This window comes from Pelodiscus sinensis, chromosome 8, assembly GCF_049634645.1.
Source record: "Pelodiscus sinensis isolate JC-2024 chromosome 8, ASM4963464v1, whole genome shotgun sequence".
In the NCBI taxonomy this organism is placed as follows: Eukaryota; Metazoa; Chordata; order Testudines; family Trionychidae; genus Pelodiscus; species Pelodiscus sinensis.
The window spans coordinates 30083820-30097939 of NC_134718.1; the positions used below are offsets into that span (position 1 = coordinate 30083820).

At 43.2% G+C, this 14120-nt stretch overlaps 2 protein-coding genes across 12 annotated transcripts in view; one reads left to right on the plus strand and one right to left on the minus strand.

Annotated features, from left to right (window-relative positions):
* CDH23 (cadherin related 23) overlaps positions 1–14120 on the minus strand; it is a 576749-nt gene that overhangs the window by 81445 nt on the left and 481184 nt on the right. Inside the window, exons 1-2 of one of the 10 annotated variants that reach the window (XM_075934959.1) lie at positions 13249–13729; positions 9505–11563 (exon numbers count right to left, since the gene is read on the minus strand). The exons of 6 other annotated variants lie outside the window; for them this stretch is intronic. In XM_075934959.1, the coding sequence (XP_075791074.1) occupies positions 9505–9516 (12 nt within the window). In that variant the 5' untranslated portion in view covers positions 9517–11563; positions 13249–13729. Of the gene's footprint in view, positions 1–3060; positions 3079–9504; positions 13730–14120 lie in introns of those variants that run through there. 3 more of the 10 variants (XM_075934958.1, XM_075934960.1, XM_014572732.3) reach the window with 3 other exon arrangements.
* VSIR (V-set immunoregulatory receptor) overlaps positions 1–14120 on the plus strand; it is a 42896-nt gene that overhangs the window by 15955 nt on the left and 12821 nt on the right. The window contains exons 3-4 of one of the 2 annotated variants that reach the window (XM_006121492.4): positions 225–281; positions 6698–6805. In XM_006121492.4, the coding sequence (XP_006121554.2) occupies positions 225–281; positions 6698–6805 (165 nt within the window). The remainder of the gene's footprint in view (positions 1–224; positions 282–6697; positions 6806–14120) is intronic. The other variant, XM_075934961.1, reaches the window with a different exon arrangement.

Genomic DNA, 14120 nt, shown 5'->3' on the forward strand with positions numbered 1-14120 from the left:
TAGTTTACAGGGACATTGGAATAGCGCGCCTGATATTTTGAAATAACAGGCGCTCTGTCAAGACACAGAATAGTCGCAGTGTAGACATACCCTAAATGAAAAAGAAAGACAATAAAGCAAAGTTAAATGAAATTCCTTATTTAAATTTTAAGTAGGATTTTCTTTTGGATCCCTGAGAAGTGACTCTCAGGAGATATAACCAATTCTTCTCTTTAATTCCACAGCCAGAGAAGCATTTCCAAATTGCACATTTCATCTTGGTGCCAGCAAAGAAAAAGAAAGTAAGTGTTCTTTATAATGCCCTTTTACTGTCCTGTTCTATGTATTTTCCCACGCAGAGGTGTAAAATGAACACGTGTATTTTGGTCAAAACCTGGACAAAATAATTGTCCTAAAAGAAACAAACTTCAGTTAAATTCCTGAAGAGTTATTCTCTAGTTTCTACGCAATAATAGCCATTGGGATAGTTGTGTCTTTGGTTCCTGGAATCTCCTCAGGTCCAGACTCTCCATGCAGACTACAAATAGCTCCCACTGAATTCAATGGGAATCACTCATAGCACAGTCTCAAACTGTGGTGTGTGGTATTCAATGCTCTGTGTATGCAGAGAAAGGACTAGGCTTGTTCTCTTTATGACTCGTCACGGTGATGAGAAGGTGAGTGAATAAGGGTAATGAAACAAAGCATGCTGGGCCAAATACTTTGCTGGTTTAAATAATTATCATTCCATCAACTGCACCAATCTACACTAGCCAAGCATTTGGCCCTGAGGCTTTGTTTGTCGCAGTATTCAACTGCAGCTTTCACTGCATGATTTTACATAACACCGTGCTAACTAAGCTCCCCAAGCTGTATCCCAGCATGCACATAAAGCCTGGGATAAATTCTTTGGGGGACAGTCCTGCCTGTTTTTGCAGTGAAGAATGTAGGGGGGATTCCCAGAACAAGAGACAGGACAGCAGCACTTTCCCCCTTCTCTGGGTTCTTTTCAGTATCCCATCATGTCCATTCCAGCTCCCTCCTGGCATTCCTAAATCCCACACCCAACACCATAGCTAGCCATTCAGTTTTACACAGAACTCCCTCATTTATCTCACTGAAGATTTCTGTCTGTAGATCAATGCAGGGTAAGGCCCCAAAAGGGCTAATTGAGTTTAATGTGAAAATGATATATCTGTTATACTTTGTGGCATGCCAGCTATTCCCCCCTCCCCTTTCCTCCACAACAGTATACAGGCAGTCCCCGAGTTACGCGGATCCGACTTATGTCGGATCCGCAGTTACGAACGGGGCCCTCCCTCTCCCTGGTCTCCAGCAGACCACGGAGAGGAAGCAAAGCGGCGGAACACGCAGGCAGCGGACAGCCCAGACGCGTCTGGGCTGTCCGCTGCCCGCGTGCTCCGCAGCTTTGCTCTGCTTTGCTCCCCGTCGCCCTGGTCTGCAGACCAGGGGGACGGGGAGCAAAGCGGCGGAACATGCGGACCAGGGGAACGGGGAGCAAAGCAGAGCGGGGACGGGGGACGGGGAGCAAAGCAGAGCAAAGCCGCGGAGCACGCGGGCAGCAGACAGCCCAGACGCGTCTGGGCTGTCCGCTGCCCGCATGTTCCGCGGCTTTGCTCCCCGTACTCCTGGTCTGCAGACCAGGGGGACGGGGAGCAAAGCAGAGCAAAGCCGCGGAGCCCGCAGGCCGCAGGACAGCCACAGCACGTCTGGGCTGAACTGCTGCCCCCGTGCTCCGCGGCTTTGCTCCGGACGCCTGCCCGGGGCTTCCTGGAATCAGCCGCTGATCAGTTTCAGCAGCAGCTGACTTGGGGATGCCTGGGGTTCTTAAGTTGAATCTGTATGTAAGTCAGAACTGGCGTCCAGATTCAGACGCTGTTGAAACTGATCAGTTTCAGCAGCAGCTGAATCTGGACGCCAGTTCCGACTTACATACAGATTCAACTTAAGAACAAACCTACAGTCCCTATCTTGTACGTAACCCGGGGACTGCCTGTATATTGGAGTTTCTTCTATATGCTCCCTTATTCACCCATAGTGTTTAGTATTTCTGTAGCACCAGAGATTTGCATAGTGCTTTACAAAAGGTCCTTTTCTAAGGACGGTATGATACCAAAGAGCTTTGGAACCATCTTGGGAGTAACTTTTTGTGTCTGACTGGTTGGATTGGTTTACCATCATTCAAGGATCTGTGATGACTGGTTCAGTTTCCAAACTGCACAAACAGTGAAAGTAGGAAGTGAGCCATTAGAAAGAGGAATTTTGCAATGTGCTACTCTCTGAATCTCCCAAGGCAGCGCAAACACACAAAAGGCCTGGATGGAGTAAATATGAAAGTCCAGTTCAGGAGAAAACAGAACACAAGTCTGAGATTTAACTGCTACTGCACAAACAAGAACTGAGCAGTGGATTAGTTTAGAGAGCTGAAGAGTCTGAGAGAAACCTTTTCCTGTGTGATACCATGAAAACTCTGTTGCTATTCTAAGACTGAATCACCTCCTTTCTGATATAGAGGCTAATTTAACCTGAAAATATGAGTATCTAAAGAGGACATCCAAATCTCGTGTGAGTGATCAGACCAATACCACACATTAGTAAATAATATATTTATGCACCTAACTGTCCAAAACAGATCTCCATAATTAAAAGTGAGTTCTCTGTGGTAATACAGATGGCTCGCCCTCTGGTACAACGTACTTGCTCTTCCAGTGTTAGCCTTAGGCCCTAGAATGTGTCAGAACTGTCCTTACATTGAAGGACACCAGATTTTGCAGCACTGGACAAATTCCAGTATCAAGCATGAAGCACCAAAAGGTTAATGGCAGCCAAAGGATTGCCTGTTTGAATTTGTGTTTAACCCACTACTGTCAGGCAGAATTCATCCTGCAGTGGAGAGGCCTCAGGTTGGATGCATAGAGCAGTTTCACTTACCAGTGTACTTTTCAGACCTTTTTCTTTTTCATCTTGCCATGTCATGGTGGTTTGATCCACCACGTGCCTTGAAACTGCTTGAGTCACAGGCCTGCAAAAGGTAACTTCCATCCTGATGCCTTCACTTACCATCTTTTAGGTGGGAGACTGCAAATCAGAGCCTCAGCTACTTGGCTGTAGTGGCTGTGCAAACAGATATGGAAATATTCCATGACACTTTCCAGAAGGAACAGGGAAATCATCACCAATATGCCCTACACAACATTCCCTCTCTCAGCAGGGATCTAATGCCCTGTGGGTTTGGGCTGTTGCTGGGCACAATGTAATTCTTCTGTTTGTCCATGCAGTCACTGAACTCCAGTCTTCTAACTTTTTGCTCTGAAGATACCTTGAGAATGGAAGATGCTATATAAAACTAAATTGTATCCTGCAGTACAGTCCTCCCACAACCACTCAGAATTCTGAAATCTGCAGGATGCTAATTCTGAACCAGATGTTACTGAAAGAAATCTGGAAAAATCACTGTCCTACTGAAAATCTGCTTATATTGAGTTAAACAGAATCATGAACCAATTGTGTATTTGTCTGCATATTAATAATGTAATCTATCAGAATCTCATTCTGACCCACTTTAAAATAAATCTGACTTCTCAGAAAAAGAAGTCAGGAAGGGTTCCCTGTGACATTTTTTTTCATTTTTTAAAAATAAATTAATTTCTAGCCCCAATGGTTGCAGAGAAACCAGGAAAACATGACCTCTAAAGACTTAAAAACCAGAATGCTAATAAAAATAACTTTACTTGGTATTATCAAGCCACACTCATGATCTTTGGGCCTGACTCATGGTTTTTGAATGCCTGGAGTTGGCAGTTCTGTACTGTAAATTCACAGAATATTAAATAACATATAATATATTCTGTGAATTCACAGTGCTCCCAACTCCAAGCATTCGAAATTCATGAGCCAAATTCAGACCTAAGAAAATCAGTAGAACTTAATCCTAGCATAAGAGCTGAATATGGTCCATTTAAAATTAAACAGACCCTGTATTATAAATGAGAGAGATTACCATAATCAGGAAGCTCAAAAAATATAGCCCAATTTCATCAAAAATCGCTTGTCTGTCACACTGCATGAAATCAATTCTAAGTTTCATACCACCAAGATATATTTAGCCCAGATGTTAACATTCACTTGCTCAATATATTACTTTTTGTTTTAAGAGAATGGTGTGTCAGTTTGAAAAGGCACAACTTGAAAATGCATTGCTTTCTACATCTTGCGGTGCATTGCGTTCTGTAGCTGGTCTCCCACATCCTAGATCATTTGGGAAATCACCATCAGCATGATCCTCCTCCCGTGTTCTGAATCTCTGGGCATTCCCAGAAAAGGTGTGTCAGATCTGCTCTCACTTTTCTGCAGGTCCAACAAATACCACTGACAGAATCTGAATCAGATGCAGCAATCTGCCGGGTTGCTAGCTAGCCCTGACAGGAATCTTTCGCTAAATTAACTTCAAACCTACATCCCATATATCCCAATCTAATTATTTAATATTTTGGCACAATCTCTGCCTCTCAATTCTGCAGCACACATATTTGTCTTGACTTACTCCCTTTGCATTTGCTGAACTTACCATAAATTTCACTAAACATTATAAAGGACGGAGATCAAATATTTAGCTTTCCACAGAAAATCAAGGAAATTCCTTATCTGGATCTGGGTTACAAAGTCCTTTCCAGTATATAATCAGTTCACTTATTACTGCCCACAACTGTAAATATGGGAGTGTTGCTGTATCTCTTCCTCATATTAAAAACAGCACCAAACTGTGCTACTGTAGATATTTTCTCACCACAGTTCGTTGACATACAAACAATTTCCTTCCTACTCCAGTTGAATGATAAAAATTTCCCTTTCTGTTCAGAGAGCTAAGTGATTCAATAAATTTGCTTTTTTAGGTAAATATAAAGGAAGACACCCATTTGCTGGCAAGTCTGAACCTCAGCTTTGATTTTGTAGGCACAGTTATTTGTCTGCAAGTAACTATACAGGTCTGGTACCCTTGGGACGTGACTGATCTCAAACGAGGGGATTTGCTGGACTAGCGGAGGTCCCTCTCTGCTGGCCCGCACTGCTACTGGATTAGGGCTTCACCCTGTCTCCATTGCTGCCCCAGCCCCATGGCCGGAGCTCCACAGCTGCCTGGCTCTGTGGCCGGGGCTGGAGCTTCACAAATGGGGCAAAGCTCCACAGCTGCCTGGCTCCAAGGCCAGGACCAGAGCTCCACAGCCACCACTGAGGCTAGAACTCCCCACTGTGCCACCCATTCTCCCCCTTCTTCCCCCGATACCCAAACACTGGGCTTCTCACTGAGTTGCTGGTGCCCCCTGCAGTGCTCTTGCCCTGCTGCCAGACCTCCCTGTTACTGGGCTCTGTGGTCCAGGAACATCAGACCATGGATGTTGGCAGACCAGGTAGTCGCAGTTAAAGTACAACTTGTACCACAATTTTGATCCCACATGCAAATATTTGTATGTCTATCTGATTTGCAACTATAGCTTTGTAGGTAGCTGTCTGATTATCTGTGCTCAGAATTCATTGTTGATGTAGTTATTTGTGGGCTTAGAATTTTGTCTACAAAATGCAACCATCAGGATAAAGTGGCTAGTGAAGACAAAGGCTATGTCTATACTGCACCCGTTTTGTGCAAGAAATATGTAAATGAGGCCAAGCGTGGAATATTGCAGAGCCTCATTTGCATAATTATTGAGCACCCACTTTTTGCGCAAGAGGCCCTCTTGCGGAAGAGCCGTTCTTCCACATTTTCTTCCAGAAAAACAGCTCTTGCCCAAAAGGGTTTTTTGCGCAAAAAGGAGCTGTGTAGATGGCTCCTTTTTGCACAAAATCCTCTTGCGCAAAAAGTGGGCGCTCGTTAATTATGCAAATGAGACTCAGCAATATTCCACGCTTAGCCTCATTAGCATATTTCTTGCGCAAAACGGGTACAGTATAGACGTAGCCTTAAAGAGCGACTAATTTTTATTAGCTGACTAGGGGTCTGACCCTAATGCTCATTGATGTCAGTGGGACTCTTTCCACAGGATTCAAAAGACTTCGGATCAGGCATATTATCACTTAAGTCATTTTCTACATGTTCCTGTAATATAACTGGGACTGAACAGAGCCCATGTATCTGAGTATCTCCAGAACTCGGAAAAGTTTGGCTTGGGAACTAAACTTTAAGGCTTAATCCCACCTCACTTCTATAGACAGAAGAAATAAAATGCCACTCGCTACTCTTCCAAAGCAACGTCAAGCCTCCTGCTCTGAGAAGTTTGATCGGTTACCTAGGTATTATAGGAATAAGGGTAGCATGATTGCATGAGACTTCTGGGAACATCACTATTACAGAATGCTTCCAGGGTATCTTGAGAAATCCAGCAAGTTCTGGAGGATTCACAGACAGGAATGGTAAATGAAGTCTTATTTCAGTGTTGAATTCCATCATTGGCCTGTCCAGTGGTTATTCAGTGCAATGTTTTGCACACACTTGTTTTTCATTCTAGCTTTGTACTTCATGTATGAAAGGAGGCCTGAATCCAGAGAACCTTTTGCTTTTTATCTTGAATGCCTCAACAGAGGAGAGGTTCCTGAGAATGAACATTAGTTAATTGCTCATTCAAAAGAGGTCCTGACTGTAAGTGTGCAGTTTGAAACGGCTTTTGCTGGTTGTTTCATCTCTAATTTCCCTGTTCTGTTGCAGATTTCACAGCAGCTGCACTGGCAACAGGGGCATGCATTGTGGGCATTCTCTGCTTACCCCTCATACTGATCCTCATTTACAAGCAGAGACAAACAGTCAACAACAGGCGTATGTATCAAAATGTTCCCATCCCCACACTCCTTTCCTTCCTCACTTTTATTTCAATCTCTCACAGTCCTGAGGGCTGAAATGTTTACCACTAACTGATGTTAGGATGAAAGTCTTCTTGAGTTCTCTCTCTCTTTGCTGGCTTGCTAAGACCTCTCATGAAGAGGACAGACATTCTGAAAGCTCTAGTATTCTCACCAGTGCAGGAATAAGTGTGCTACATCACCAAGCCTGTCAGGGGTTGAACTGAAGTTAGCTGAATGATCCCTGACAACATTAAAGTGTGCTGTTGGCTAACCCCACCCGCGCAGTGAAAATGTATTCATATGTCACCTGTGAGAATAAACAACCAGGCCCTCTGAAGCCACTTGCGTATTGTCTATAATAGGCATTCAGGGCTAGAAGAGGCAAAAGACCACAGTGATACACTGAGATACTGACTGCGACACACTTAATTGACTTGGGCATCAGGAGGATAATTTTGGTTACCACATTTTTAGCATAGGAGATCACTCATTCAAGACCCATATTTCTTTCTGTTCCTCATATGCATGTGCATTCTTACTGTAATGTTACATCAGAACGTAGGGGGAGGAGGCAAGTTGAAATGGTGGGAAACCAATAAAACCTGGGGGAGGAGAAAACATCCTCACATCTCCCAGTGGCTGCATTTGTACAAAATAAATGCTAATTTGCAACTGTGGTTATGGAAAGCTATATATACTGTATGTTAAAGAACTCTAGCTCATCGGTTTCAGCTTCCTATTTTAACAGCTTTGTGCAGCAGCCTTGATTATGCATCTTTGTTAAGCATCCTAAAGGCCAGCTGTCCACATCTAGGTCTTAGCAAGCTCTCAACTGTAAGGAGGAACCTGGAGGAAACAAGCTAGTTTATGTAAATCTCTTGGGGATTTGAGATGGGATGGGTAAACCAGATGGAGGGCGGAGCAGCTTAATAATGCTGTAAATATGCAACAGCAAGTTTTAAAGTGTGCCTGGGTGTGGTGGGGTACTTTGATTACATCATGACACATGGTCACATCAAGTCTCTTCTACTGTTGCAGACACATTTTCTGAAATATAGTGTTAATTTTCGTATCCCCTAATTTGAATTCCATTATGTAACAGAAATAGCCCTTCTATTCTGCTTTTCTTCTACTCACATAACTGAAAAAATTAGTTACCACTATAACATTCTAAAAAAAAAAACCCACTTCCTATATTCTACATTTGTTTGGCAACAGAATCCCAGAAGAATGTCTCCTCCTTCCAGCCCCCAGTAGCCCTAGGAAAGCATGTAGATAGCTCAAGAGAGGAGTTGGAACCCAGGCAGAGCCCTGCTCACATTCTTCTAATGAGTCTTCTTTTTATGAGTGAACAGCAACAGACCATCTTTTGCTGTGATCAAGGTTTAAATTCAGCCCACACGGCTGAAGCCCCAAGCTCTGATATGCCCCTCGGGGCTGAAGTCTCAGCCGCAAAGTGCTAAGGGGAATGATAGGGAGCTTTGGGAAATAGTTTATGAGAATTTAAGTCCTGGCTGTGGTGACATTTTATCAAGCTGGGGAGATGTGGGTAACTATGTTGCTCTAATATAAATTAGAGAAGTGATTTGTGTTGCACAATCTGGTGAAATGTAATTACTGAAATATAGCAGCAAATTTCAACATCAATCTCCAGTTGAAAGGAGGGTCCCGTGTTGGTGCTGTTGTGCCACTATGTCAGTAACCCTAGGTACAGGACCCTCTGCCCCATGGAGCACTGACCTGTGCAAAACTTATGGATGCTTTAAAATGAATGGCAAAGCAAAAATGAACACTTAGTTAACAGAGAGTGACTTGCTGAATGTCCCAGATAACCAGGCTGTAGGGAGCAGTCTGTAAGGAAGTAAGTTTAACCATTTCAATATCTTTTCTCTGGCTTCTAAAAGGTTCTCTTAGCAGTTCCTGAGTCACTGGACATGTGTCCCAAAATGTGACATCAACATATATGAAAGTCTGTCTGGAATCAATGCTAGTCATGGTTGTAATGATGTCAGATAATAATGCAGTTTGAGATATATGAGATAGTCATTAAACCAAGAACTAGTAGGATTTTGATGATGCGTGCAAGGAGAAATGAATTTGAAAAGTTTAGCTTAAACTTATTTCTTTGCTGCAACCCCACAATTCCGCTCCATTTGGGACTTAAATCTGAGTTTAACTTGGTTAAATTTTTGCTTTGCAAGTCACCTTTAAGCAGAGGTCAAGGAAAAAGGATATGTAGCAGTGACGGAACAAACTGACTGGGGAAGGGGTCTTGCAATGCCCCTCACAAAACAAGGAAGTATGAATGTTCATCCACTGAGCCTGTGTTTAGCCTTGTAACATACAAATGCAGAGCGCATGGTCATGCCGCACATTACAGAGAGGCAAACATTTCACAACTGGTCAATAGACAAATGCTGCCCCTTTTTCTGTGGACAAATTGTCCACATAACTCAGTGTAACCACCACTCTGCTCATCTGAGAAAGGGGGGTTTGCCCATGAAAGCTCATGATTCTATATATTTGTTAGTATTTAAGGTGCTACAGGACTACTTGTTTTCTAATTACTCAGCATTAATCAACATAATTCTCAGGGCCTGATGGCCCATGGCCCTTGTGTGGTTACACAACAGGGGGAGGGCAGTTGGGACCTTCTCACTCTCACATACTCACAGTTCCTGCCATTGGTGGGGATCAGGACTCCTTCTTTGTGCTCCCAAAGAGATGCAGCATCCCAAAGGGAGAATGGGAAGGCAGAAAAGAGGCAGGGCCCAGACCCTGCACTCGCACTGAACTGCAGAATCTTGCACATACCATCATGAGGAAATTTGACCTGAAAGAATCCTAGTAAGTTAAAGGTTATGCAAAACAAATTTGTAAGGAGAATGTTTTGCTTGCCAAGTAACATTGCAGCTGCCTTACTCAGCACAGAGGTAGGGGAATGTGAATCAACAACAGCTGCTCTCAAAGCTCTGTCTCTGGAGGAACAGTTCACCGGGACACATTCTCTAAAGTTCCGTTGGCTTTTGAAAATTTACTGTTCCTTAATTTTTTGTTTGGGCTTTTCTGAACCTGACTTGTTTAGGATTATAAGTAAAAGCATGAAAACCTCAAGTAAGCTCAGATAAGAAGACATACGCCAACAACTGGAGATGCTAATTTTTTACAAAACAAATAATGTCTATTTGGCATTATCTTTTAATGAATAGCTAGAGTTATGAAGAATATTTACGTATTTGGAACAGCAATAAGATAAAGAGGGCCCTTACAGTTTTCTGTTTCCAAATTATGCAGATAGCTTATGTGAAAGGGAGGTATGTTGGCATGTGGGGCTGGCCAAGTTGAAGACGTATCAGTGTTTCTTGACTTGTAACCTCTACTGCTACTGGAGACTCAAATGGCTATTTCCATTCCTGGCCGTGTTGCTTTCTATGACATCACATCAGATATTACAATTTTTCCTACTCAGTGCAAAATATTTCAGTTATACAGGCTCTTGCCGGATTTGCCTGGCTGACTATAAAAATAAGATGAAAGTATGTCCATGAAAGGCTACTTTTGACCTCAATGAAATAAGGAACTCCTAATAGTACTTTAAAACTTACTTTTGTAAATTATTTTGGAGCTGGTGATTTTAAAGGTGTGACTGATTTTTAAAAAGTGTTAATCTTGGGTTTTTAATCTGAATTTGATTTTTTTTAGAGCTGCGCCAATTTAAAATGCGTATTTATTCACTGTATTATAGTCAATGGTCTAAGGCTAAGACATTATATTAAAAAGCTTCAAGTTAGCACCACCGTAAAGGGAGATAGCTACCTACAAGGTCCCTCTGTACACCTGTGAGTCTGGGGTTGAAACATGCCTCCCTCCACAAATGGCCTTTGCGGGAACTCTGTAAAGTTCCCCATGCATAGCAGTTTTATCCTAAATGATACAACTTAGCTTATGTTCATTCTTACTGTGATAATTTGTTGTTCTAAATCCTTTTTGTTTTGAATTAATACATAGGGTATATATACCAGGGCGGCATGTCTTATGTATTTAAACCAGGGTAGTAGCACCCCATAAATTACGAGTGAGACTGTTTACTAACAGACAGTTTTTAAAGTGCTCTAAAATCCACATGCATACCCAGATTGCTTTGGCATTCACTATGCTTCATCAGGGTTTTGGGGGGGCTAGTGTTCAAAGTTTGGGGTCATTTGGGCATGGAGTTCCAGAGAAACAACTCCTCTTTAACAAAAATATGGCATCAACCTTTTTCAGTTATTACAGTTTGCAAACACGTGGCGCTCAAACGATAATTCTGCTCCTCCCAAAATGATATTGCCGGTTAAAGTTTTATCTCAATTGGCGTCCAGTGCCCATGGTGCCTCGGGAGAAGCAATATTATAAAAATTATTCAAGGTAATAGTCGGCTCAACAATATAGATCAAGTCAAATTGAAGAGCCAGAGCCAGAGAAAGTAATTTCGTTTATGCACCAGGTCTGGTCCTCTGTGACAAGCCAGTATTTTCAGGCATGCTGACTTCTGAGTAAATAGGTAGCTGAAGGTGTTGTACTGTAGCCACTGCTGAACTTGAGCCTCATTCAGGTGCTGAGAGGCTGTGTCGTACCTTCGGCAGCATTCTCAGAACGTTTTGTTTGACTCCAAACAATTTTTCCAACTTTTCAGTTGTTAAAATGTACGAACAATAATTTTGGGTCCATATTTTTCAGTATGGCTAATGAACTGAAAAAAAAATCACACAGCTTTATACAAAGGCTCACACGTATACCCCTTCACTAGCACCACTTGCTTAAAAACCCAAACCACCATCAACAGAAATTCCCTGCCCCAAAACTTCATAAATACAGATTCAAGTTTGACCAGCAGTTTCTTCCTTTCAGGACATCAGATGCACCTATGGTGAAACTCTTGGAATAAAAGAAAATATTCCATCCAACAAAGTGAAGGCGCATGGCAGGGTTACAACACAATCTCAATGCTGCTCTGCTACAGCTGGCAATAGGCTCTGGCCAAGGTTCAGTAAAGGTGGTGCTACAATAGACAGACAGAAGGAATGAATGATTAAGGCAGATGCCTTTTGTACTGTGTTGTGTTCCACAGATTTGAATTCCAGCATTTATCTGCATGCATCGCAGCAGAATCAGCTTTTTGCTTTGAGCACTCCTGATTACAAATGTGAAAGGGATTTCCTGTGGGCACTTGGCGATATACACTTAACCTGTACTTTTCTGTGAACATTCCTGCTGGGGAGTTTCATTAAGGGAATACTCCTGGCAGTAGTGAAAGTTACTTAACATTTCTTACAGGTACTGTCCTATTGCAATCCAGGTCCCTGACAGCTCTTTAAATGGCTCCCTGCTGGCTTTTGCCACAGCTCAGCCAATTCTTGCTGGAGCTGGGCACACCCTCTTACTTTGACCTCTGACTCCTGGGAAGAGAGCACAGAGGGGTGTGTACACAGCCAAAGTCAAATGCTCTAAAATCCAAATGAATTATTTGAAATGATCACAGTATTTACCCAGCTCTTTCCATCTCCCCCACACACTTACATAAAACACATGACAACATTTGCACACAGACCTTCACACAAATGGGCATGTGCAGCACATACATCTGTGCTCCTACATAGCCAGTTTACACATGCAGTAACTATGGGCATGCTTGTGGGCACAATACCTACGGAAGCTATATGAGCTTGTGCATACACACACAGATACGGACAATGAACTGCAGCTGACAAGTCTCCCTGAAAATCTGTGTTAAAATTCTTTCCTCAATTTAAAGGGAAGGGTGATGATTTTGCTGTCTGTTAATGAGTTCACCAGTCCCTGGATATATATAGGGTTGCCAGATAGCTGAAACAAAACTACCGAACACCTCCCCCCCCAAAAAAAACCCTCCGTTGAAGGGGGAAAAAAGGGAGGGAGATCAAAGTTGTTGAACATAAAAAAAAAGGACTCCAAGGACTTAAGCCAAAAAAAAAAAATTACAATAAAAAAACATTAAAGCATCTCCTTTAAAAGTGAGTGCAGGGATAGGAGCAGTTGAGTACTAAGACCCAGGGGAAAGCCTGGCCTGACCCTCCCTGCTAAGCTCTCTGGGGTATCACTGCCCTCTGCCTGCCCAGCTGGTCATGGACTCCATCCGCATTCATTCCCGCTCCAGGCCTGCCAGCTTGTGGCACTCAGAAGGCACCCCCTGACCCTGTCGCCTATCTGTAAGGTTAGCCCATGAGAAATGCATTGTATAGAGAATCATTCCGATACAAACAAGCTTGCAGTAGCCTAGTTGTACCTTGTTTCACACTGTGCTAAATTCAGAAATGGAAGCTCCTCTGCCATCTATTAAGTTTCTATCCACTTTCTAGAACAAACAACACAGTTAACCACAAACTTCAGGCTCCTTACTTCCTCTGAGAGTTCAAGAGGGTGTTGCAGCTGAACACTGGAGACTTTAAGATCTGAAGATACTGGTGAACTACCTCCTCCTCCCCTTGACTCCGGTATTGCAGAATATTCCTCCTCTTCTCCTCCCTCCAAGCTTCTTTTGTGTACTGCAGAAGCTCAAGCAATTTGAGACTCCAAGTTGCTGAGTGAGGGGGGAGGAACATCAGAACACGAACAATCTGCAAGCCTGGGCAGTGCTCCAAGCAGTTTGCTGATTTGTGCTAAAGTGTGTGCAAGCTCCGCTCCACACACCCAACCCACCCTGTATGCAAAGATTCCCCCTACATCCCGGGAAGGTCAGGATATTAAACTGGAGCCTGGCAAATGCAATCTACTCTTTCATTCTTGGACCTGCCTTTCAACTTGTCCTTTCCTATCACTCCCCTTATCCCAGGCTTTCCTTGAGCAGGGTTTAAGGTTCAAGACATGTGTGTGTCTTAAATTCTCTTTCAAAGCTGTCAGTAATCCCAAAGTTAGAAGGGGTCCCCATAGCAGCAGCGAGTACTGTACACTCCTCTATGCTAGGCAAGGCGGTGGTGGTGGTGGTGGTGGCGGCGGCGGCGGGTGGGAGAGAAAGGGGAGTGACAGAAGACTGAGATCACTCCTGAACACAGAGTTTCCCATTGATGGCAGTGCTGCTGCAAGATCATGCTACTGTTATAGCCAGTGAAAACATAGTAGTTAATGCTGATGAATTGTGCATCATGGAATCAGAGCACAACATTTTCAGGATTAATACTAGAAAATCTGCCTGACAGAGTCCAATTGTTCAAACCCATGGAATGCCAATTGAATAGAAGATCAGGGCTGGGAAAATAAGGCGTATGGGGGAC